The sequence below is a fragment of the Lepidochelys olivacea genome (assembly GCF_965140295.1).
Source record: "Lepidochelys olivacea isolate rLepOli2 genome assembly, chromosome: 18".
NCBI classification, from domain to species: Eukaryota; Metazoa; Chordata; order Testudines; family Cheloniidae; genus Lepidochelys; species Lepidochelys olivacea.
This window is the reverse complement of record NC_140428.1, coordinates 10,048,006-10,073,411: the sequence shown is the minus strand read 5'-3', so window position 1 is coordinate 10,073,411 and position 25,406 is coordinate 10,048,006. Positions and strand designations below refer to the sequence as shown.

Here is a 25,406-nt window from a genome sequence, read left to right as displayed (position 1 = left end):
AGTGCAAACCCTTCACTACTCTGGGACTTGCACAAGTAGCCCCATGGATGTCAGTGTGCATGTGACTGCTCACCCAAGGGAGTGAGGGGCTTCTCACAGCACTGGGGTACAGCAGAGCTGGTCAAAAATGGGGGTGGGGGTGGACAGTAAACTTTGACAAAAAGAAAATTTCATTTAAGTTTTCCAGAGCATCCTGCACTAAAGCAAAGGCCAGTGGTTAGCAGGGAGTGGAGTGCTCAGCTCCAGCCTCACAGGTAGGTGCCTTTCCTCTGGGAGGCAGGTGGCAGGCAGACCCGTGGATGTCTCCTCCACCGTCTTGGTGTCCGGGTGCTGGCACAGCTGGCAACAATAAGCAGGATCCCCGTCACACAGGTGCAGATGGTGCCCGCCGCAGCCATCCAGTAAGAATAGCCCAGTTCATAGGTCACCCCTGGGATCCCAAGACTGACCTGAAAGGGAAGGTAGACAGTGAGCTGAGTGGGACACAAGGAGCTGGCTATAAGCACCAAAGTGAATTTTTCAGAAGGGTCTGGTACGTTTACTGGGATAAATGCTCTCGGAGTTCTTGTGGGACAGTTCTCTGGCTGTGCTACACAGGAGGTCAGATTGGAGGAGCACAATCCTCCCTTCTGCCCTTGGAATCTCGGGCATCTCCTGGTGACTCCATGTACATCCCTTCAAAGTCTCAGACCTCGGGCTGTCACAGTCTCTTGGGGTGGACTCATGCATTTCTCCCACTCTGAGACCAGACACTGGGTTGAATGGGTAACCTGCTCTGGAGATGGTTGTTCCTGACATATTAAGCCAAGCTTCTAAGGAATTGGCCCCTGGACTACAGCAGCAATGGCTACAGAGGCGCAGGACTCCATTTCCCAGAATGCCGAGAGTCCAGTGTGCCGCTACTCCCAGAGCCAAATATAAGCTTTACTATCAGGTTTGGGTGTTGTTGCCGTGGGGTGGAGAGAGAAGCATCACAGCCTGGGAGGTCCCCATTAAACTTCCCATTCCTTTCTGAAAGGAAGCTTTGAACTCAACAGAGACCCGCAACGCAGGAGCCTGAGGAGCGATTCCAGACCAGGGCACTGTGTCAGCATCCTTTTCCATTGGGCTCCAGAGCAGGAAGCCTCAGGGAGAGGTGTGAAGAGCTTGTAAGAAATCCTATGTCTATTTATTTTGCTGGTGAGGTTTAAGCTGCCTAATAATTACAGCATTTCATCACCCACTCAATCCACTGTCTGCCTAGGCAGGTGCTAGGAGGGAGCTGGGTGGTTTGGGCCTGTTGTAAATGTTGAGAGGTGGAAGGTTTTAAGTACTGTTGCTATTTTATTATTCTAGTTACTCCTATTCTTTCCTTATCCCTAATCCTTTGTTCTCTGTCTCCCCTCTTGTTGTATAGCTACTCTGGGAACTGTGATAATTGTTTTATTCCTTGTCTATTGGAGTACACTCCTTGTGTATTATTTGTTAGTAAACAATTCCCCAAGGGCCAGCATCCCTTGTGTCCCAGGCATTGGGAGGGGCCCCCTTGGGTAGAGGCACCAGGTGCTAAGATACAGAACTTAGGATTCAGACCCCTGAGATGAAAAGCCACTCCAAGGCAGCAGGGAGAAAGCTTGAGCCATGCAATGACAGTGGTAAGCAGTGACCAAAACAGGCTTCTTCAAGCAAAGTCGTGCTTATTTAGAATAAAAGCCTTTAGCAGAAAATATATTTATTGTAAAACGCACTATGCACATTTCCAGCTTACCAGGGGTCTGGCAGTCTCCCAACCTGGAATCTTAGCAGGACTAATTCCTGACAGGCTCTTCTGCAAAGCCTCTCCCTGGAGCAGCTTGTCTCTGTGTCTGAGCTCACAGATAACACCCGTGCAGCTCCTGGAGAGTGTCAACTCCTCTGTGCATGGATCAACCCACTTGTCTCTGGTAAGCCTTTGCTCTGGTAACCTCCAGTTTTGGAAAACAAGCTGGCATCTTCCTCAGTGCCGGGATTCTGTTGCCTTTCAAGTGTGTGCTTGGGCATTCGTCTCTGGGAAGTCATGGTGCTGCCTTCCCTTACAGACCCCACTGAATTCGAGCATTATAGTAGATATGTGTGACAGAATACACCCTACGCGCTGTTGTAATAACCTTTGTACATGGTCTGATTTTTGAGGTACCATCTGAAAACCCATAATTTGTCAGTATTGTCTTTATAGAATATGTGTGGCAACATTGTATGTGAAGTTATAAGATTTCTCTGTATGATGTTAAAAGTTCATGTTCAAAACTCATGTAGCACCAAACTGGTCAAACAGGCCTATCTTGAACAAAGGAATGTATGTTTGCCCTAATTTGCGTTTAAGCAATAAACAGATTCATCAAGCAGGAAAGGGAAACAAAGGAAGCTCAAACAGGTGGAAAAAAAATCCAACAGACTCTTTTTTTCACCATTCCCAGTTGGAAATATTTTTCTAGAGGACTGGAACTATAAAAAACAATAAACATCCCTCCCTCTCATCCTGTCTGCCTCTGGTATCACACATAAGAAAACAAAGGAAACAGGCTTTGGGGGGAAATGTCCTGACCTGAGGAGTTTGGCTGGAAGCATGTAGTGAAAAATGTTGTTTGAATCTAATATAGTTTGTTATGTTAGGCACTAGAAAGGCTTTTATTTTTATTTTTCTTCTAACCATTTCTGACTTTTATGCCTCATTAGTTTTACTCATTTAAAAGCTATCTTCATTTAGTTAATAAACTTGTTTTATTGTTTCACCTAATCTAGTGTGTTTAAGGAAATTTATATCTCTGGTCTGTCCCAAGGCTGGACAGTGCAGAACATACATTTCTGGGGAGAAAGTCCCGGACTGGGAGTGTGTGGTGGTCACCTTGCAATTTAACCACAGCTGGTGAGAGCCAGGGTGTGACTGGCAGGCTGCAGTTACACAAACACATCTGGGGAATGGCTTGCATGCTGATAGCTGGTTGTGAACAGCCTAGGTTGGAAGCTACAACAGCAAGCCACCCCAGGTTACAAGAAAGGTGTGACAGCCCCTCACTGCTCTGGATTATACCCCGGCATGTCACGGCATATACTAAACGTTCCACTTCAGACAATTAAATTTAGAGCCCTACAGTCATACAGGAAATTCTAATAATCAATACACAATAACTTCTCACTCACCCACTTTCTTGAGGTGCAGTGGCTGAATGGTTATGGTGCTTGACTACAATCCTACAGGATATGGATTTGCATCTCACTTGATCTCCCACTGAAAGGTCCTTTCCAGTTCATCCAGCTGCAAACTGTGTACCTGAACCATCAGGTTGAGGAGGTCTGATGTGTTGCTGGCTACCTCACTCCCTTATGTACTGTTGACAATGAAACTGATGTACTTTTAACCACATCCGCCTGACAAGCCATTGGCTTGGAGGAACTTTGACTGACCTACTCACACAGAGTGTCCATAAAATGATCATGTCTTAGCACTCATAACATTATATATGAGCTCCATGTCTGTCACCTGTATAGTATAAAAAATGTCCAGACCTAGACAGATAACCAGACTGATAAGCTTCATGTTTTTAACCAAAACTGGCTGGTATTTTACTGACTAGCTGGGCTAAAATGAAGCTTCAGAAACAAAGGAGCTGTTTTCCTATAAATATTCCCATCAGGAAAGAAGAAGAAAAGAACTATATGTAATGTACTGGGCCAGAAAGATGACTTCAGCTGTGATCTGGGTGTGACTTGCCATAACAGAGAAAAGCCACACTCCTGAGAGGGGAGAAGAGGGCCTTTTGGTGCTGTGGTAAGACAAATTATAAGAGAACATGCCATTGTCTTCGGCCACCTTCAAAAGGAAATAGTCTTCCTTGGGATAGCATTCCAAAATTGGCCAGAGGGATTAGTGGGGATTCACTGAAGAATCTGTCATGCTCAGAGATCGGACAATTGGCCTGTACCAGTGTGCTAGCTCTTATATTCAAATATTGCAAATCAATAGCCATAAATCAAGATTAGCCAGGTGTGATGAAATGGGAATTTTTATAATATTTTTATGAATCCTACATTTGCCTCAGTTTCCCTTATACTTTGCATGGCTACCCGGGCAGGGAGGAATACTACGTTTGCTCTTAGGGAAAGCTACAGGACATAAACATGTGTGTCATCTCCCTTCTGGGTGGAATGAAGAGTCGTTATGGAACTACTTGAAACCGACGCAGACAAACAAGGAGGCCAGAGAGACAATGCAAGCTCCAATGACTCATAGATTCCCGCACCTCTCAGCAAAGAAGCTGAGCAGAAACTCCAGCTTGAGAACAAAGGACTGGAAGGTACGAGATGGGGGAATAAAAGGTTGGCTTCCGAAAGGACTCTGGGCTCACTGACCAAAATAGTCCACTATGACCAGATAATGTCCTCTGAATTCACATAAACCTTCAGCTAGTCTCTTCCAAGTCCTGGCTGGTAGGCCTGGTGTTGTTATTAAAGGTACTTTGTGTTGTGGTACTCTGTTAGTTCTGCAATGGTCACATGCAGGTACTAAGGAAGGATATCAGAGAGAGAGACAGAGAGCCTGAAAATGGAGTTTACTACAATTTGGCTGGTGCTCTTACTAACCAGGATGGTCTATGTTTTAATCTTCATTTCTCTATGATAACCTAAGAACTTCCAATTCTGTGTTCCAGTTGACTAATAAACCCAACTGTGTTGAAAGCACTGCTTGAGTATCACTGTAAATACTTGGTAATGTGAGCAAATTCCTGAAGAGGGAACAAGTCTCTACCAGAAGTCTATCTGTTGGACACACGGAACAGTGCTCACAACATGAAGCCCCAGAAGTTCAGTTGCAGGAGGCAGTGGGCAAAGGAAGTGTCAGACCTGTTGGGATCTGGCACATCACAGGGTTCCTCCAAGAGACAGTTCCAAGGGTAGGAGCAGAGCACCTATCCTGCGGATGTGTGACACCAGGGAAAGCAGAATAGTTCCACACTGCAAAGCACCAAAAGCTGCAGGTGAGTCCAAGGTGCAGCTCCAGAGCCCACATGTCAATGTGCTGCCCAGACCCGCCTTGCTGGCCTTTTTCATCGATTCATGGATTTAAGGCCAGATGGGGCCATAATGACCATGCAGGCTGACTCCCTGCTTAGCACAGGCCAGGAACCCTCACCCAGTGACTCCTGCATCCAGCCCAACAATTTATCATCAAGCTAGAGCATATCTTTTGGCACGCAATCCATTTTTAATTTAAAGACTTCCAGTGACAGAGACGTGACTACCTCCCTTAGCATTCTGTTTCAATGCTTTTCTTGCACTCTATTTCCAGATTGAACTTTGTTGAGCCATTAGATCTTGTCATGATTAATTATTTGGTCCTCGAAATAAACACTCTGTCTAACCCCTACCAACACAGTAAGTGGCAAACAGCTGCAGTAGCTGAACATTGTTTGTCCCTTTGGAATGCCAAGGCTCCGAAGAAGCTTCCCGGGGTTGCCCATGACTCCACATCTTTGTGCCGTTTTCCAGAAGGAGACAATTGGGCGCAGTAATGCTGACATTTTACAACAATCCATACCTATATGACCCTTATCACGGCAGTGTCTCATGGCCTCGTAATGCAGTTATCCTCACACAAGTGCACGGTAAGGAAAGGGCATCCCCATTTCACAAAAGGGAAACTGAGGGTCCGGGCTCAGCAGAGGGAACCTGTGCCAGGAATTAAATCCAGGTCTCCCTAGTCACTAGACCACCCTTCCCACCCCTCCGAATGGGAATTGGCATCCAGAGGCTTCAGGCAACTTGGACAATCTCAGGCTGTCTTTTTCTGCCTCATCCTTTCCTTGTAACTGACGCCTCTGAGCACAGCCCAGTGCCAGTCCCAGCAAACAGAGATGCTTCATGAGCTGTGATGTGATCTGATTAAAATATGACCATATGGACGATTGTTGCAACCACTGTTATATATTTGCAGCAAATATTGTACAACGGTTGTCGAGTGAGGTGGTGATGATTATACTATCTGTATACATGAATCATGTATCTGTATACATGTATCCTGTCATTTTTGTATTTGAAGTTATAAGTATTGGTTCTATACTTGGATTACAAATATTTGCTCCTGGGGGGACGCCCACAAGGTAGCTTGGAGGAATTGTTCATATTAAGTGGTTCAAGCAAGAAACCCTTTGTTGACAATGGACCATGGGAGATACCCATCTACATTGAGTGGACTACGCTGTCCACTCTGTCTGGAGTGTAGGTAATGTAGGTTTCCTGCAATGACTAAGGGAGATTGGGCATGAACATGTGACTTGCCCATGTGACTCCAAAATCCAGCATGTTGCTGAAATTTTCCACAGTAAGAATAATGGGATGTCCTCCACATGGCAAAAGCTATAAAAGACCCTGGAAACAGCTCCATTTTGTCTTCAATCCTGCTTCTTTTTGCTACAAATGGAAGCTCTGAACAATAGAGTGAATGATCCATCCAAGCTGTGGATGTACTCCAGAGACTTGACTTAAGTCACCAGTTCATTTCATCACTGCTACAGGCCTGAACCAAGAACGTTGCTTTTATTGTATGTAATTGATTCCTTTAACCAATTTTAACTCTCACCTTTCTTTCTTTCTGTTTATAATTTTACATTTGTGGCTGCTTTATTAATTAATAAATTAATAGGCAGCAGATTTAAAACAAACAAAAGGAAGTATTTTTTCACACAGCGCACAGTCATCCTGTGAAACTCTTGGCCTTCACAACATGCTCCTACAAGGACGAAAACAGGGTTCAAAGAAGAACTAGATAAGTTTATGGAGGATAGATCCATCCATTAGCCAGGATGGGCAGGGATGGTGTCCCTAGCCTCTGTTTGCCAGAAGCTGGGGATGGAGCACTTGATTATCTGTTCTGTTCATTCCCCTTGGGGCACTTGGCATTGGCCACTGTTGGAAGACAGGATACTGGGCTAGATGGACCTTTGGTCTGACCCAGTGTGGCCGTCCTTATGTTCTTATGCTTCTTCCAAGCTCAAAACTCACCTCTAGCCTATACTTCTGAACAGTGTCCACCGCATAGCAGAGAACTGCGATTGCTCCTGACAGCCCTGCAAAAGAAAGCAGTCATTACCCCCCTGGGAAAAAGGTTGCACCCCAATAGATGCTAGACTGATGCTTTGCATTTCTGTACAGTAGGAAATGCACTTTAACATGGGATATTTCTCCAGAACATAGGGGGAAACTAGCAGGGAACCTGGAAGAGGGTGTGCTTCCTCTCTAACGCAGGCTGCGGGCCCAGCTCTGTCCTGGTACTGGTTTCAGTGCACACTTGGTGGAATTCTGGATATTGTTATTCCCAGGGCTGAGGGGTGTTAAAAACTGTCACAGCTAGGAAGGTTTGGAAGGAGCTTTATCGGACATATGCAGCAGGGAGAGACAGGAGAAAGGAGCAAGAGCTGTTGTGGGTCCATCTACAGAGAGAGAGAGACTAGGAAAGGAGAGGAGAGCTGGATCATTCCAGTCTGAGCCCAGGAAAGCCGCCCCCAAAGCCCTCTCTCAGTACACACACCCTTCCCGCACACCGCAATACCGCTTCCCTCTCATCCCAAATAGCTCCTGCAGCACCCCTCCACTGTACTCCCTCTCCAGCTCCCCCACTCCTGGCAGTGTCCGCTACTTGGGAACTTGAAATATGGTAAACCTAATTGTAGCCACTGGCTCATCTGATTTCTTTGCAGACTCAGCTGATAAAGTAGCAGTGTAAACCTGACCAAGCTTACAAACCATGGTCCCAAGTCCACAGAACTCTTAGCAACTCACAGAATCCATCCCTAAGATTGGCAGATGCAGTTGCTTGAGGATTCCCGAGTCTAAGGAACTGGTGCAGAACCACCATGGTAAGTAACCCCCTGCGTCATGCCAACCTGGCCTCGGACAGAGGAGATGTGGCTGAGAGAAAAGAGCAAATGGCCAGGGTACCCTGTATCTAGCCAATCCTGGTTACTTAAATGCCCACGAGGGCTGCTGGCAGCTGTTGCAAGACAAACTTGCGCCAGGCACTGGGATGTACCTCGTTTACTGCCACTTGTGCCCCAAGCCTGGACAGGTGCTGAGTGGTGCATAGCTGGTGCAGAAATTCTAGTGATCTATCTATACTATTTACAGCACCACTGAAATGCAGCCACATCTGTGGGGAGAGCAGTAGCCAGTCAGCGCAGCCGGCAATGTGTCCTTGAAAAGATCTTGGAAAAAGATATTTCTCATCCATAGCAACAGAAAAGCCTCTAAAACACCCAGCAGACAAATTGCACCAGTGGGTTGACCTAGCACAGTGTCTGAGATGCATTTCGCAACTTTGGGGACTATGCAGATGCAATAGCTGGAGATTGTTCCCAGTTAGATAACGGCTTGTCTATACCTGAAAATTAAACTGGAATAAAGTTGGGTGTGAATTGAAAGCTGGTTATTCCTGATTAACTCCATGGAGTTCCAAACTGCACTTCTTTTCCAAAAGGTCTCCTTCATTGGGTGGGGTGGACCAAGGCACCAGGGCTTCTGCTTGTTGGCAACACATGCCTGTTACACCCCCTTACAAGTGCCTTATTCCAAATTAACTTAATTCATGTTCTGGAATAAAAGCATCCAGACATGGAGTTAATCAGGAATAACTATTCCCAAATAACTACCAGTGTAGAGAAGCTCTAAGCACCTGTCACATACAAACCGGTCACAGCTACACTGTGGCACTGGGTTTTCATACAGCAGAGAAGAAATGTGAAGCAGAGTAAATAAGCACCACCCAAGAGCCGAAAACCCTCAAGAGACCACACGGAGCCAAGAGATACAGGGCCAAAGTCAGAAATGGTGGTGTGAGTTCTGCACCAGGAAGTGGGGGTAAATTGGTTTAACTAACACGGCCTGATGATAGTAGGGTGATAGCAGGAGAGCAACCAATAAGAGAGTGTCAGAAGGTGTAAGATCAAATAGCAGGGACCGTCTGACAAGCATCAGTTGGCTGCTTTCTGGCTATCTTTCCACCTTCCTGGCATGCTAGCTACACCAATTGACACCCACAAAGTGACATGGACTGATACTATGACTTACACCACTGTTAAATCCAGGCTCATTTGACGTCAATAGGAGTTTTGCCATGACTGCGGTAGGGCTGGGATTGTCACGAGGCCGTAGGGCGCGACGGAGCCCTGCCTACAGGCAATGGGTGGGGTTTTCAAAGCCTTCCGCGCTGGCTGAATGCCGCTCTTACAGAAAGAGCGGCAAAGAGTCCTGTGGCACTCTTACTGAAGTCAATGTCAAAACTTCAATTGACATTCCTTGGGGCAGAGTGAAGCCAGTGCCTTGTGCTTTTCAAATCCCACCCCAGGACCCTGAGTCAATATCCAGGAGTGAACCTCAGACAGTGCCCTGATGCAGCCCTAGAGTTACCATACTGAAGCCCCTTTGATGGGTGTATAAATGCAGATCCAGGACTATTTATACTATGCTTGCATTAAATAAAAACATTGGTTTTACCTCCCAGAAAGAAAAGGGTCCCAGCAGCAAGGGAGAATTTGTATTTCTGATGGACCTGCTCACTGATCAGCTTGGTGCATTTCATTCCTGCGATTAAACAGGGCACCGCACCAAGGCAGAAGATGCCAGTCAGAATCACCAAAGCACGAGTAATCACCAGGACAGCTGGAAAGACAAGAGTGACACAGTGTACAGCTGCTACAACTAGTTATGTCTGCTAGGCGAATGCCAACATTGGGTGTATGTCACCACTTTATGCCTAGACAGCAAAAAGCCATGAAATGCTGGCAGATCCAAGCTATGCACTGTAGCAGAGCACAACGTGTAGCCAATGCAGCCAAGGTTGCATAACCTTTCCATTATAAGCCTCTGTTTTCTGACACTCAGAGCTTTATGAATAGTTCACTTTTAAGGCTGAAATTTTCCAGCTTTCATCCCCAGCTGAACTGAATTTTAAAAAGAAACAAAACTTGGAGCCATAGCGTTTCCTCCCTGTCGGAATAAGAGCACTGTGAAAAAGTAGAAAAAATATATTGTCAAAAATTGGGCTTTTTTGCTTTTTTAACAAACCTCCAGATGGAAATGCTGAGAGTTGAAGGGTGAAATCTGGAACAGGAATAGCTCTCCTGATGAGCTGTGCCGATCCTGGTCTTGGACAAAATGAGTTTTGGCTTGTTGGAGCCATCTCATACGTGACAACCAAGACTTTGAGTGTGCTTGAGAATGGTCTCTTGGCTGACGTACCACAAATTGAACCTGTAGAGCCAAAAGCATGAGCAGCTACAGCTTGAGGTAAAGTTGCCTGTAACAAGCTCACATCTTCTGAAGATAAGGCAGAGGAGGGGACAATACACATTCATGTGTACCCACCACTGTGTATAGGAAAGTTAGCTGCAAGATAAGGGTGACACTTTTAAACGTGTGTGCCAGCTATGGAGCTTGGCATACTAATGTATCATGTATGCTGAGAACCTAAACAAACTGGGCCATCTAAGGCCACTGTTATCATTACCTGTATAAGCATCTAATCCTTTTTTTTTTTAACCGTTACTAGACTCTTGTACTCAGCAAGTCCTGGTGGCAATTAGTTCCACCGGTTAGCTATGCATTAGGTAAAAAGGATGTGAATTTATCATTTTTAAATATGCTGCCGTTCAGTTTCATTGAATGTCCCTTTGTTCTTTTATTGTGAAAGTAAATAACAGTACGTGATCTACCTACTCTAGACCATTCTTTATTTTGTATAGTTCGAAAATGTCCACTATTATTTCCCTTTCTAAGATCAATAGTCCCAATCTTTTCAATCTCTCCTTATATGGAATTTTCTTTGTGCCTCTAATCATTCTTGTCATCAGTCTCTGAGCTCCTCTCTTTCTGCTATATCTTTTTTGAGATGGGGTGACCAGTACGGCCCACAGCATTCCAGGGGAGAACAAATAATTGATTTATATAATAACACTATGATTATCATTTTCCATCCCATTCGTAGTCTGTTTGTTTTTTGTCTGCTGCTGTACATGGAGAAGAGGGCTTCATTGAGCTGTCCACATTCATACTCAGCTCTTTGTTCTTTGATGGTAACAAGCCCCAGTCATATCAGATTCCATCAAAGCTGGCACCAGAGAGCCATGGAACCTCCGAAGGGACAGCGGAGGTTGGAGACTGGAGCCCTGCCGAAAGAGACAGAAGCGAGGAGGGTGCAGAGATGAAAGTGCCTCAGCTAAATTTGCTGGGCAGGCTTCTACACAGAGGCCTGGCAAGGACAGACAAGTTCTCCCACAATACATTGCAAACTAGTTCCTAGATCAGCTCCAGTTTGTGAGATGCTAAGATTCCCCAGGGTATGTCTCCAGAAATCCTAGCACCAAACTCACGTAACTTCACTGCCAGTGCGCGGGTGGATATGTGTAGCCCTGCAGGGTGGATGCTTGCAGGGGGCTTGGAAAACACAGTCGCACATACATGGGAAGATTTGCAGAGATTGGTTACACTAGGCTCAAGTCGCTCAGGCATCCAGTGAAAAAAACCAAAAACCAAGGCTAACATTAAATGATGACAGGGAATGATTTGGTTGACAGGGCTGGGCTACCTGAGAGATAGACCAAGAAAAGGGTTTGCTGCTCAGCAGGAAAGCTCTGGCTCTCAGCGGCAAGAAAGAAATTCACTGTATTATTATTTAAATTGCTGTAGTTCCTAGGAAGATCAGGGCTCATAGTGCGAGGTGCTGTCCATGTGTATACTGAAAAGATTGTCCCCTCACCAAAGAGGGGACCAACCTTACCATGAGGTTCTGGATGTGGTTAGCAGTATCTCAGAGAGCCCCAAATCATGAGAGTTAGAGAATTGCTGCTGGCCTTGCCCGGATCCCAAGCCTGGCAATCCTGTGGGGATGGGGCCCTTCAAGAAAAACACTCACATGCTGGACTGCATACTTCTTGTGTTCTAAATTAAAATGCTGGACAAAATCACCCGGCTTCCCATGCTGCCCTGATTCATGCAGTAACACAGCACCAAAGTGAACTTTTACTCACCAGAATGCTCACTGAGATAGGAGATGGGGATGTCGCAGGTCCAGAGGTTGGCCATATTATCAAACACACACTCACTCCACAGCCCCCGGCACCTGGCGCTCAGACCCACTGAAGAATGTGGGTCTTTGGCATCTTGCTGCAGAAGAAAATAAAATAGTTCATCTAAGGGTTGGGCACCATTTCTGTCCTTCCCATTCATGCCAGTGAGAGGGAGAGGGTCTATCTGCCTTCCTGCCCCTGGCAAGTTGATGCTGGTAAATATGTCTAGGGTGAAGGGCTGTGATGGAAGAGCAGCGAGTGAATTCTGTGGAAAGAAACAGATTCTCAGCATTTATTCATTCTATACCTAGCACCACAAGTGAAATGAAAGAGACACACTCAGAAGCTTTCTTATGCTTAGTTTACTCATATTGCAAGTTCTGTTTGTTCTGTGTTTGTACAGCAGTTAGTACAGTGAGGACCTGGTCAGTGACTAATGTAATAGAAATCAATAATAAATAACCAATCATAATAATACCAAGGCAGGAAATTACGATATCAAGCTGCCTGCTGTCATACCAGTTGTCATAAATGTAAAGGGAAGGGTAAACCCCTTTAAAATCCCTCCTGGCCAGAGGAAAAATCCTCTCACCTGTAAAGGGTTAAGAAGCTAAAGGTAACCTTGCTGGCACCTGACCAAAATGACCAATGAGGAGACAAGAAACTTTCAAAAGCTGGGAGGAGGGAGAGAAACAAAGGGTCTGTGTCTGTTGGTATGCTGCTTTTGCTGGGGATAGACCAGGAATGGAGTCTTAGAACTTTTAGTAAGTAATCTAGCTAGGTATGCGTTAGATTATGATTTCTTTAAATGGCTGAGAAAAGAATTGTGCTGAATAGAATGACTATTTCTGTCTGTGTGTCTTTTTTGTAACTTAAGGTTTTGCCTAGAGGGATTCTCTGTGTTTTGAATCTAATTACCCTGTAAGGTACCTACCATCCTGATTTTACAGGGGTGATTCCTTTACTCCTATTTACTTCTATTTCTATTAAAAGTCTTCTTGTAAGAAAACGGAATGCCTTTTCATTGTTCTCAGATCCAAGGGTTTGGGTCTGTGGTCACCTATGCAAATTGGTGAGGATTTTTACCAAACCTTTCCCAGGAAGTGGGGTGCAAGGGTTGGGAGGATTTTGGGGGGAAAGACGTGTCCAAACTACATTTCCCAGTAAACCCAGTTAGAGTTTGGTGGTGGCAGTGGTTATTCCAAGGACAAAAGATAAAATTAATTTGTACCTTGGGGAAGTTTTAACCTAAGCTGGTAAAAGTAAGCTTAGGAGGTTTTCATGCAGGTCCCCACATCTGTACCCTAGAGTTCAGAGTGGGAGAGGAACCTTGACACCAGTGCTGAAAACAGAGATTGTGGGATTCACACACTGGCAGGAACTGAATGAACTCTCCCCTGCCATCGAGTGATGGACTGAGGGTAAAGACCTTAGGAGCAGATAGCATTTGCATAGAGACACCTACTTTGTCTAGGTCATCAGAAGACAGATCTGCTTTGTCAAAGGGATGAATTTTGGCCTTTTTGGGTTAAAATTCAATTTAGTCTGGGATGCAAGAGTAATAAAATGTTCTTATTGTATGACAAAATGGCAGAAGAACTGTACTAATGCAGTGGAGACTCACTTGCTAAGCACGAAGTAGGGATGCCAAATTCAAGTAGAAGACAGAGTAAGTGAGCGGTAAGCTGTTGCAATTTAGGTGGATGGACGGACTTGTTTAAGGAGTGGTAAGGAGCTGTTTGAATTTACTCCTTCAGTGTTTAAAGACAGCACTTATCAGATTTAGTGGCGAGTGTATCTGCTCAGTCACTGCTAAAGATGAAATCATTTAAGGACTGAGTTGTAGACTGAGTGTGGGAACAGCATTGGGGTGAAAGATAATACAGGGGATACAGCACCAGTGAGGTTCACCAGAGCCCCACATAATCACTAAGAACTGGGATGTGGTATCACAACTAGAGGCATTGCTTGACAGCCTTCTCCCCCACCACCACCCGCAGGGGTGGATGTTTGTCTTTCACATTACAAAGTGGGAAACTGAGGCAAAATACTCCTTCCAAGACACTGTGGGTTGGGTGTTTACTTAAGATTTACATATTATAGACTAATTATTGTTGTGTTTTCCCAAATAAATGCTGAGTTCCGTCTTCCTTTAATAACAGTTTTGTTTTGTTTTACACAGACTGTGTTTGTGCTGGTGAGTTGCTACGGAAAGAGTTTGTTATCCCGAAAGTGGGGGAAAGGAGCAGAGCCAAGGCACGAAGAGAAAGCACTCTGAGACACAGGGCGTTGCAGCAGGAGGCATAACAAGGAGCAGAAGAGGCATCAGACGTGGAAAAAGCTAATCACCAGAACAGCCAGGAGGAGGTGCCTTAGTGCTGAATGGAACCGCGCTACACCCCACATCCGATAAACACCACCAGCTTCGGAAACCAGCCCTGTCTCCTGGCTAAGAAGGCCTCCCTATTTGTTGCTGGGATTGCTGAAGCAGGAACAGAGGCAGTTGGGAAGGGAGGTGCCCACAGGGAGCCCTGTACTCTGAAGTAGCCCCACAGAAGCCTGTATTCCCCACTGTATGTCTCTTGGTCTGTTACCTGTGGTGCCTGCAGTGAAAGGAATTTAGGGGCTCTAGGTTGCAGGAAGCAACAAGGTCAGAAGTGAAGCCACGGTACCGGATATGGACTGGGAAGAAGGTGGAAATAGGTGATTAGGCAGAACAGCATGTGCAGAGGCTGATTGGTCTGAGGACAAAGAGGCGCATTAGAGCCCACTGGTGGATGCCTCAGAGCTAAGTCCTGTTGCCCTGAGCTCCATGGCAGCCGCGTCATTTGCCCGTTGCCTTTATTCCTGCACTGGCTCTGGAGAGAGGGACTGGACAAGCCATCTGTGGATGTTATAACTGGAGTCGGTGCTGTTTCGTTCCGGCCCAGAGTGCAGTGAGCCGTGCAGCAGGGCCCTATACAGAGGCCATGGGCTATGTAGGCCCGGAACCCATTAAAGTCAAGAAGAGTTTTGCCATTTTGAAGTCAGTGGGAGTTTATGTTGGTGAAATCCTTGTGACAGCTGACGAGACCCTCCCTTGGCAGTTTCTGGAGGTTACAGGGCTCAGGAATGTTTGTTTACTCAGAACGTTTCTTCGAGAGGGGATAGAAGTGCCTGTGACATTTCCACAGTTTAACAAGTGTGACTGTCCCCAGCTGCTGGCTTTCATGGCTGAGTGTTGTCATGACAACTCTTCTTATTTTACAAGGCAATGCGAGCCATAGCATGGCGTCTGCTCAGCTATTCAACATAATTCTCCATTTCCTCCTGCAGGGGCAAGGGCTTAGCTCATTTGGGACCCAGGACATCACAGGGAGAATGAGCAGGAGAAGCTATATGACAGTCCAGTTCCCATTGGTTTAAACAGGAGTTAGAATCCTAATCTGTTTTGGTGCTTTTGTAAATCTCATTAAGTTTGGCCTTTAGAAATCTAATTCTCATTTAAGTTGTACTTGGGGTCCTAAGTGAAGTAAGTCACTTTTTAAAAAATGAGTCTTACATTCCTCAACTTCTTAAATGCTTTGAAATATTTCACCCCTTGTCTGCGCCAGAATACATGATCATTTTTATCCCCGTTGTGAACAGTCCAAGTTAGCTGTGTTAGACCAGGATCACTGTGGACCAGGACAAATTGTGTTTACCATTCTGCCATAACTATACCATAATCCCAGCAAGTTTCTCTTAGCCTCACTGATATCTGGTAGCAATGAATTCCACAGACTAATTATACCTACTGTGAAAAATACTTATCAATTTGAAATTTGTTACCTTTCAATTTCATTGGCTGTCCCCTGGTTCTTGTATTATGAGAAGGTAAATGGGAGGACCAAATTTGCTTTCGCTGTACCTTTCATTATTCTGTTATCTCCACTGAATCCCAATCTTTTTAATCTCTCCTCCTCTGGAAGTTTTTCCATGCCGCTACACATCATCCATTTCTGAACACCAGTGCTGTTCTGAACTCTGGCAAATAGGGACCCAGAACTGAAACGCTGTAATCCAGGTAACTGGGAAACATTGATGGATATAATGAAATAATATTTTCGGCATTATTTTCTACCCCATTTCTTAGGCAATTTAATTGTTTTGTCTGCACATGGAACAGCCATCTTTACTGAGCTGGCCACAGTCGCATCCGGGTTCTTTACATGAGCAGTTAAAACTAATTCACAACCAAGCAATGTGCATGAGCACTACCAAGCTTCATCTGCCATCATATTCCCTGTGGTTCAGACCCTCCGAAGCTCCTCACAGTCCTCTCTCGTCTTGCTTAACTGAGACAATATTGTGTAATCTGCAAATTTAGCCACCTTACTCTCCACCTCCTTTTCCACCTCATAGATAAAAATATTGGGTGAATGGGGTGATTCAAACTGCCACACTCCTTGAGTGGTTCCTTTCCTCTCTGGTCCTCAGTGGACAAACAGTTCTCACCTGTGGCTCCAAGTAGCTGTAAATTTGCGACAGTGGCCCCAGCCTGGTAAACCGCCTCGGCCAGCGGGCGAAACCAGGGGAAGATAATCGCTAGTGACGGTGATTTAGGGATTTTCCTCCCATACATATGAAGACTTTTCTGATAGCCAAGGCAGAAGAGCCATATATTAGTCCAACGGCTTGAAAAACAGTGCAGCAATGCATTGTGGCAGGCGAAAGGCATGATGGGGCACGACAGAAGTCATGGCTATCCACTGCAGCTAAAGAAGGCTCCAGTTGTCACCGTCTTTGTGTCACTGGGCCAAGCTTCAGGAACCGAGAGAATGAGATTGTCCCATTGCAAAGACTCTCCCATTTTAATCAAGCTCAAGGACATGTCATTCATGCACATCTCGCTTCAAAAGTCCTGTGACTATGGGGGAGTGGCAAAGAGACAGGTGAAGATGATTCCTGGCAGTCATAATCACAAGCCTGCAACGCAGACTGCCTGCGACATTGTTTGCTCATCCCTGACCCATTGGCAACAGGGAAGCTGAGCAAGACCCCGGGCTTACCGTGCCTGGTGGATCATCCCCAGTGCGGTCGGAAACCAAAGATAACTAAAAAAGCACCACTACTTGGAACATCAGGACTATGATAAACAAAGACGATACTTCTCGATTTGAAAGAACAACACCTCTCCTTTCAAAAGAGCTAGCCCAGTATGATATTGACATTGCAGCGCTCAGTGAAACCAGATTGGCAGACAAGAGCTTTATTACAGAACCGGCTGGAGGGGTGGGGGGGGCTACATCTTCTTTTGGAAGGGAAAAGAAACACATGAAGATAAGCTTTCGTGAGCTACAGCTCACTTCCTCAGATACATCTGAGGAAGTGAGCTGTAGCTCACGAAAGCTTATGCTCTAATAAATTGGTTAGTCTCTAAGGTGCCACAAGTACTCCTTTTCTTTTTGCGAATACAGACTAACACGGCTGTTACTCTGAAACATGAAGATAGAATCAATGGAATGGGAATTGCTGCAATGTCTTAAAGAATTCCGATCAGTCATCAAGAAGAGACTCATGAAACGTCGACTATCTCTAAATGAGTCGCGATTTGCTACCATCATCAGTGCATGGCCCACCTTAACAAGCCCTGACGACGTTAACGAACGGTTCTACGTGGATCTCTCATCAAGTCAATATAGCAAAGTGACTAAGTTATCATCCTCGGAGAGTTCAATGCAAGAGTAGATAAAGATAACAAGTGGCAAGGTGTGTTTGGAAAAAATGGCATTAGAAAAATGAATGAAAATGATCTCCTGCTCTTAAGTAAGTGTGCAAGACAGCCTGACAATTAAAATACCGTCTTCAGAAAGGCATAAAAATATAAAACTACATGGCTGCACCGCAGATCCGGACAATGTCATCTACCAGATTTACTCCATTGTCCAACAATGTGACATAAGGAATGTCAGGATCAGCAGAGCCATGCGTAGAGTAGAATGCTGGACAGATCATAGAATGATTAGGTCAATAGTGAATGTACACATTGTATCCACGTGCCAGAAATGCCCCAAAACAATCAAGATGTCTCCTGATATTGCTAAATTAAACCATGCATCCCTTTGAGAAAATCTACTAATAACTTGGTAAGAATTGTCTCATGGAGGAATTCAAAGCACCCGTGCAAAATAGCTTGGAAGGCAGAAAAGGGTTCACTGCGACTGGCTTGACGAAAACGATGAGGAAATCACAGTTCTCTTGAAAGAAAAAAATGAGGCTTTCCAAAACTGGGACAATGATAGTCCACGTCAAAGAGAAACCGACTCAAACACCTTCGAAAAAAACAACTACGCTGCAATGAAGATCCTGCACTTCGCTGGAGAGCCCAGAGAGCAGAAACTATGACGCCCATAGTACATGGACTGAGGCCGCCGTCCCTGCCACAAGTGCCTTAAAGTCCTTCTTATAGTGCTCCCGGAGGGAGACCTGAAACTTGGGGAGGGATTGCCAGAGGTTAAACTCTTAGTGACCCAGGAGAACCTGATGGTTTGCTACTCGTACCTGAAAGCTTGACGACGAAAAAACCTTTCTCTTGAAAGTATCCAGCCTCCGAGAGTCTTTGTTCTTGGGGGCCGGGGCTGGTTGCCCCTGCCGCTCCCTGTGGTTGACCGACTCGACCACGAAGGAGTTGGGCGCCGGCTGGGTATACAGATACTCGTGTCCCTTCGTGGGTACAAAGTACTTGCGCTCTGCCTTTTTAGAGATGGGAGCCAACGAGGCTGGTGTTTGCTACAGGGCATTTGAAATTCTTGCCACCCCTTCATGGAGCGGCAAGGCCACCCTGCCCAGTGCTGAACGGGACAGCACATTAAACAGGGGCTCTGAGGTATCTGCCCTCATCTCCTCAGCCTGGAGGTGGAGGCTCGCTGCCACCCTATTTAGGAGGTCTTGATGGGCCCGGTAGTCCTCTTGCGGCAAGGAGCGGGGTAGGGCCACAATCAGCTCCTCCGTAAGGGGCGAGGCCGGTGTGGTGCTTTGAGTGTCGTCCGGCTCCGGGGATCCACCACCTGGTCGAACTCCAGGCACGGTGCCCAGGGCACAGGTCCCACTGACCTTTTTTCTGGCCGTCTAAAGATGGACTCCGACGGTGCTTCCGAGGCCCCAGCCACAGAGCGAGCCCCCACCGGGGGCTGCACCGGAGGCCATGGGGCCCTCTGGTACTACTGGGGCAGCCACGACGCCTGGTGCCATTGCAATTGCTAAGGCACCGGTGGAACCAGCTGTTCGGGCTGGCTAGCTTGACTTGTAGACGGGCGGTTGTGAGGGGACGACGAGCAGACGTATGATCCACGGCTGCCTCTGGACCAGGAGTATCGGCGGTTCCGTGATCTATGTCGGCCACGGGACTGCCATCTCAACGCGGAGCAGTGGCACAGACCCTACTAGCTGTTCGCGAATGGCCTTGACAGGCGGACCCATGTCGGCGAGACACCGGCGATCGAAACCCAGGGCTTATGATGCCTTAGTGGAGACTTGGAACGGGAGTCCGAGTGGGAACGGCGTTGATGAACGTGCTGTGACCGACTGCGGTATCTCCTGCGGGACGAGGACCGTTGGCGATGTCCGCCATGGTCCTGTCGATATTCAAGTCGTGAAGATGCACGGAGCCAGGAGTTCCGGTTGTACGGCACCCACCAGGACAGTCTGGCCGGCATCCAGGGCGATCCACATGGACTGAGCCATGAACGGTCACTGGGCGGTGAGTGGTGTCAGGAACGTTACCACCACCGACACTTGTACTGGGCCGGTGGTGGCTGTGGTGATCCCAGTGGCAGCTTGCCTCTGGAGTGTGGGGCCGGCATGGGTGGAGCTCCGGGCACCGGCATGAACATGACGTCCCTGGCTACCTGGAGGGCTTCGGGCGCAGACAGCATCTGGACATCTGGCCTGCTCCGAAGGGGCCGGGCTACTCCCGCTCAATGTGAATCAGAAGGCTAGGCACTGTGGGGATAGGGAACTACACGACATAGGCCTAGCCTCGGTCCCAGAATTCCCTCTGTGAATTGCGAAGAGAGAGTCTTTCCGGTCCTCTTGGAGTGCCCCCTGGATGCAGAGCAGTGCCGACTGGATGATGGTACCACTGCGGTGCCGGGTAGAGGTTCAGAGCGGCGTGCCGGGTTGGGGGCCAGCACTGACTCTATCACGATGGCCCGGAGCCTAATATCCCTTTCTTTTTTAATCCAGGGTTTGAAAGACTTGCAGCTCTTGCACTTTCGCTGACAGGGATTTCTCCCAAGCAGCGCAGACAATCTGCGTGTGTGTCGCTCCTTGGCATAGATTGCCTACAAGAGCTGCACGACTCAAAGCCTGGGGTGCGGGGAATGTCCCGGCCCAGGATCAAACTAACTGAGTTAGCTAACTGAGTACAGGTACAACTGAACAAACGAAGAGTTATAGGGACGAGCTGGACGACGAGCTGGAGCTGAGGAATGCTGAGCTGGAGCTGAGCGGTTCCGACGCAGCTTCACTGGCGGCAAGAAGCTCAGCACCCATTTTACCGCACCAGGCATGCGCTGCTCCAGGGGTCATGGGGGAGGGGCGCTCTCCCCTACGGGTACTACTAGGGGCAAAACTTCCTGCACCAGTACATGGGACGAGCACGCACACCTATTGTGGAATACAGATGAGCAATCATTCGAAGAAGAACTAAGAGAAGCACTCTTTGGGGATGATTGTGCCCTCCAAGCATACACAGAGGGAGATCTCCAGGAAAACCATCATAGATAACTTCACTGAAGCATCAGAATTGTTTGGCCTTACTGTGATACCCTGACACCCCAATACTCAGCACTGTCATGTAATAGGATATGTTTTGCACAAAGTATGTCTTGCGAGGTATCAGTCTAAAAATTTTGATCTGCTAGATATTAATATCGTGTTGGATTTTATGTGTTATCATCATATGTGAACTTATGAAGTTTGGCTGTGTATGTGTTACTGAAACACGTGAGATTGAACGCACCCACAAGCAGCCTTAATAGTTTATTGAGGAAATGCACACAAGCACCAGGATTACCCCAGGAACTGTGTGCAATAGAAACCGCTCAAAGATACCACTACACAATGGGAACTGTTTGACCCAAGTCACAGTAAATATAAAAGGAGGAAATGACATCATAAAAGGGTCCTCAAACTCCCTACAATAACACACCTGGACACGCCTGAGGGGCAAGGACTGAACTGTTGGAAGTGATGGTCCCAAGCTAGAAGGATCATTAGTCTGTGTATGAAAACATGTTAAAGCCAAGGCTATTTTGTGCCTTAAGAGTCTACCAGCCAGTTTATCATTCATAATAATAATTTGCTGGTTTATATCCTGCCTATGTAGCGTGTTAAAATCAGTTTGCTATTTTTTTTTATTTAGTACGGTAATCTGCTTTGATCTGTGGCTATCCCTTATAATCACTTAAAATATACCTCTTTGTCCTTAATAAACTTGTTTTTGTTTTTAACGCAGTTTTTTGTAATTTATAGCTAAGGGGGGAAAATGCTGTGCATATTTCTTCCACATTGAGGGAGAGGGCGAATTTCAGTTTTCTGTGCAGTACAAAGCAATACCGTTTTGGGTTTACGCTCCATGGGATTGTCCACTTGAGTGCTGCACAATTCCCTAGCTGAAGCCTTCCCAGGCAGTGCTGATTTCGGCGTCTGTGGCTTTGTGCGGCTGGCTGAGTACCAACCTGTTTATGTGCTAGAGGAGGCTTGAAGACCTGGCTCAGAAGGACAGGGTGAGGGAGCCCAAGTTGGTGGAACAGGCGGGCTCAGTGGTACCCCAGTACTTCATGTGGCATCCTGGACGGGGCGCGGGGGGGTTTCAACCTCTTACACTCACAATCAACCTGGAGAAAACTGTGTTTTTTGCATGTCATCTTCACCACTCCATGCCATATCCCCCAACATGTCCATTAGTGGAATCCGACTGAAGCAATTATCAGTTTTACCTATCTCGGCAGCAACACCTCCAATGATGGCTCTCTTGACAAAGAGATCGCAAACAGGATACAGAAAGCTTCTCAGTCATTAGCAAAGTCCTGAAATCTCACAACATAACCCTCTGAACAAAAACAAAACGTCATAGTGCTTTTTTGGTCACAGATCTCTTCTACGGCTGTGCAACCTGGACACCATACAAATAGCATCTCAAACAGACCTTCCATCACCGCACTCAGCACACCATTATGGGGGTCCCCTGGCAGGAAAAAATTACCAACCTGGAGGTTCTCCAACAGTCAAATTCCAGAAGCATTGAGACCATGTGGATAAAAACCCAAGTACGCTGGGTTGGATACCTTATTAGGATGCCTGAACATCAACTCCCCAGAAAAATTTTCTATGGAGAATAGGCACAAGGACATCGGAATCAAGGCCTACCCAGAAAGCGCTATAAGGACAGCATCAAGAACAGCACACACTTTAGGGCAATAAAAGTGGATGCTCTCGAGAAGGCTGGGTTAAATAGCCTGGCAACACACAGCACTCAGAGCTTTCCAAGCCTTCCAAGAGGACAGAAATAATCGATTGTTAGCTACAAGGGAAAGCATCATACTACAACTATAGCTATCAAGACTCTCACCAATGACTTTGTCTGCCCACGAGTATGCACATCATGCTTTGGACTTCAGAGTCACTCTAGAATCCACAAAAAGAGAGAGCATGAAAAGCTCATCGTCAAACACATGCACTATGCGGGAGATAAAAATAATACGCCACAGCAGTACTAGTCAAGAGAGGAAGGGCGAGTCTTGGGAGTCAGGAGATCTATGTTTATTTGCTAGCTGTATCTCGGGTGCCCTGTGTGACCCTGAGAGACTCACTGGCACAAAAAGAGATAGGCAGACAAGTCCCAATTTTGGCTTCACTGCGATGCACAAACTCATGCTGAACCCTGTAGGTGCTTAAAAACATGCAGTGCCCAAGTTTGGCTATAACAGTTCCCCTGGCACCTATGTTTCTGCCTCTGAGCATGCACAGTGCTGCCTCCCTCTGGGCTCCCAGGCAACTATCTCTCACCTCTGCCCCAAAACTAGCCATCCACAAACCAGAGAAGGCATGTGTTCGCCAAGCCATCTCGCACATCGGGCTCAATCCGATAGGCATACTCAGACCGCACCTCCCAGATCGGAAGACTCCAGCTAAGGGGAGAAGGGATTTGAACAGGGCTGTGCCAGCTCTCAGCTGAGTGCTCAAACCACTCAGATATTCTGATGTGAGATTCCCTCAGTCCCTCCTATTATCTCGCCAGATAAATAATGAAAGGTGTCCCATCTTCCAAGTGAATGCTCTAAGCAGCAGGCTTCAGAGTCATTCTCATGCCTGTGCTCGCTCTCTCTGTCTCTCTGACCCAAAAATATATATATGTGTGTCAGCGAGAGAGAATGACCCTCTATAGCAGGCTAGAGCATCCCAAGCCGTGAGTTAGCTAATCATTTCTCATTCACCCATCAATAAGCATCACGTCCACGACACTACAATGATTTTAGCACTAGTGTCAGAGATGTTAAGGACAGAAGTAGAAGCTGATCCAAAGAAAATGGGGATTTGAAAAATGTGTCCCTTTTTCCACAGAAAGAAATGTAAGCCAGGAAGGGACCGTTGTGATTTTAGTCTAATCTTCTGCAGAGCCAGGGAAGGAAACCTCACTCAGGGACTCCTGTAGCCATGCATAAGCAAGGGCAGCACTTTAAGAAAAAAATCAAATCTCAATTTAAAGCTTTTTCAACCATTAAAAAAACAAGAATTTCCAAAACCAGGAAACAAATAAAACTAATCCAAACCCCTTCCCTTGGAGGGCAATTGGTTCTGCCTTCATCAATGCAACACAACACCTGCCCCAGGGCTCAACTCAAAGTGCTGCCTTGGCCAATATTTATGCAGGGATAGCAAATCCTTCCTGACTCCCCAACTCCACTGTGGCTGTAGCCAATATTCCATTCCCAAGGCAAAATGCTAGGTCCCAACATCGCTGCAGGCCAGGGCCATCGCCAGGCTTCTAAGACCAGGAGTTCTGTTACAAGTGCATCCTTCCACCTCCAAAACCCACCTGCCTGAGGTGGCGGAAATTGAATGTCACTTCTAACTACTAACAAAGCGTGCTCTTAGTTTAAAAGTCAATGACTTAAAACACTATGGAGTTTGTTCTTACCCTCCAGCAATCTGTTCCAGTGCACAGGACAAAAAACAGAAGTCCCAGCCCTCCTACTGCCATCCCCAGTATATCCACGGCCCCTGCGGTGGTTGAGATTTCCATCCTTGCTCAGCAGGAACTATTCCTTAAGAAAAGCCCTTCCACACAGCCAGCTAAAGGGAATGCTAAGCCGCAGTTCACAGTAAATCGTCTCCTGCTGTACTGACAGGGAGCTTGCTGAAGGCATAAGAGCCCTTCTAGCGGGATAGCAAATATACATGCAAATGTTACACCAGTCAAAAGCCGAAGACTTAAACGCCCTTCATTTTGCTTAGAAAGGACGGATCAGTGGTCATAGAAATCATTATGTACTGCTCTCTGAGTCCCTCTGAAAAGGTGGGTAACTACCATGTTCTTCATTTTCCAGGGAGCACAGCAAAGTTAATACAAGTCATGCTGCACCCATTGGGACACACTGCGCTCTCAACTCTCATTCTCTATAATTCAGACAGCGACTCTGCTCAGGATTATCAGTATCAAACAAAAAATCTTTTGTTAACGGGAGTTCTGACTGAGAAAGTATCAGTGGCTTAAAGTCAAGAACTGTAAGAGAAGATTGTTGAAAAGCCCAAACAGCTAAAACCTGGGAAATTAGAAATGAGGATTAAACTGCAAAGAAAAAAATAGCTTTTGAGGATACAGGCCTTTCCAGGGAAGGGTCCTTCTTGCCGTACAATATGAATTCCATCCCTCTTAGCTCGTTCGTAGTTCAACCCCTATTCAGGTGCCACGTTGAGTCAGTGAAGGGCAGTACAAAACCTGGATTTGTGCTGGAAATGGCCCACCTGATGATCACTTTAGATAAGCTATTACCAGCAGGACAGTGGGGTGGGAGGAGGTATTGGTTCATATTCTCTCTGTATATATAAAGTCTTCTGCAGTTTCCACGATATGCGTCTGATGAAGTGAGCTGTAGCTCACGAAAGCTTATGCTCTAATAAATTGGTTAGTCTCTAAGGTGCCACAAGTACTCCTTTTCTTTTTGCGAATACAGACTAACACGGCTGTTACTCTGAAAAAAGTACCATGTGAATTTCACTTAGGACTCATGGTCAGCTCTTTCAGGGCCATGATTTTTGTGTTGGCTCAGTGGTTTCTGGCTCAGCTGCTGCTGAGAGTGAGGTTTC

General features: G+C 46.4%; 1 protein-coding gene across 1 annotated transcript; it reads right to left on the bottom strand.

Annotated features, from left to right (window-relative positions):
• Window positions 1-248: 248 nt before the first annotated feature.
• LOC311532972 (claudin-16-like) lies at window positions 249-24,342 on the bottom strand (the record flags this gene model as incomplete). The annotated part of the gene is made up of 5 exons (XM_084651995.1): window positions 249-449; window positions 7,018-7,082; window positions 9,505-9,669; window positions 12,036-12,171; window positions 24,238-24,342. 5 exons carry the CDS (start codon window positions 24,340-24,342, stop codon window positions 249-251), a joined length of 672 nt encoding a protein of 223 aa, XP_084508121.1.
• Window positions 24,343-25,406: the final 1,064 nt, after the last annotated feature.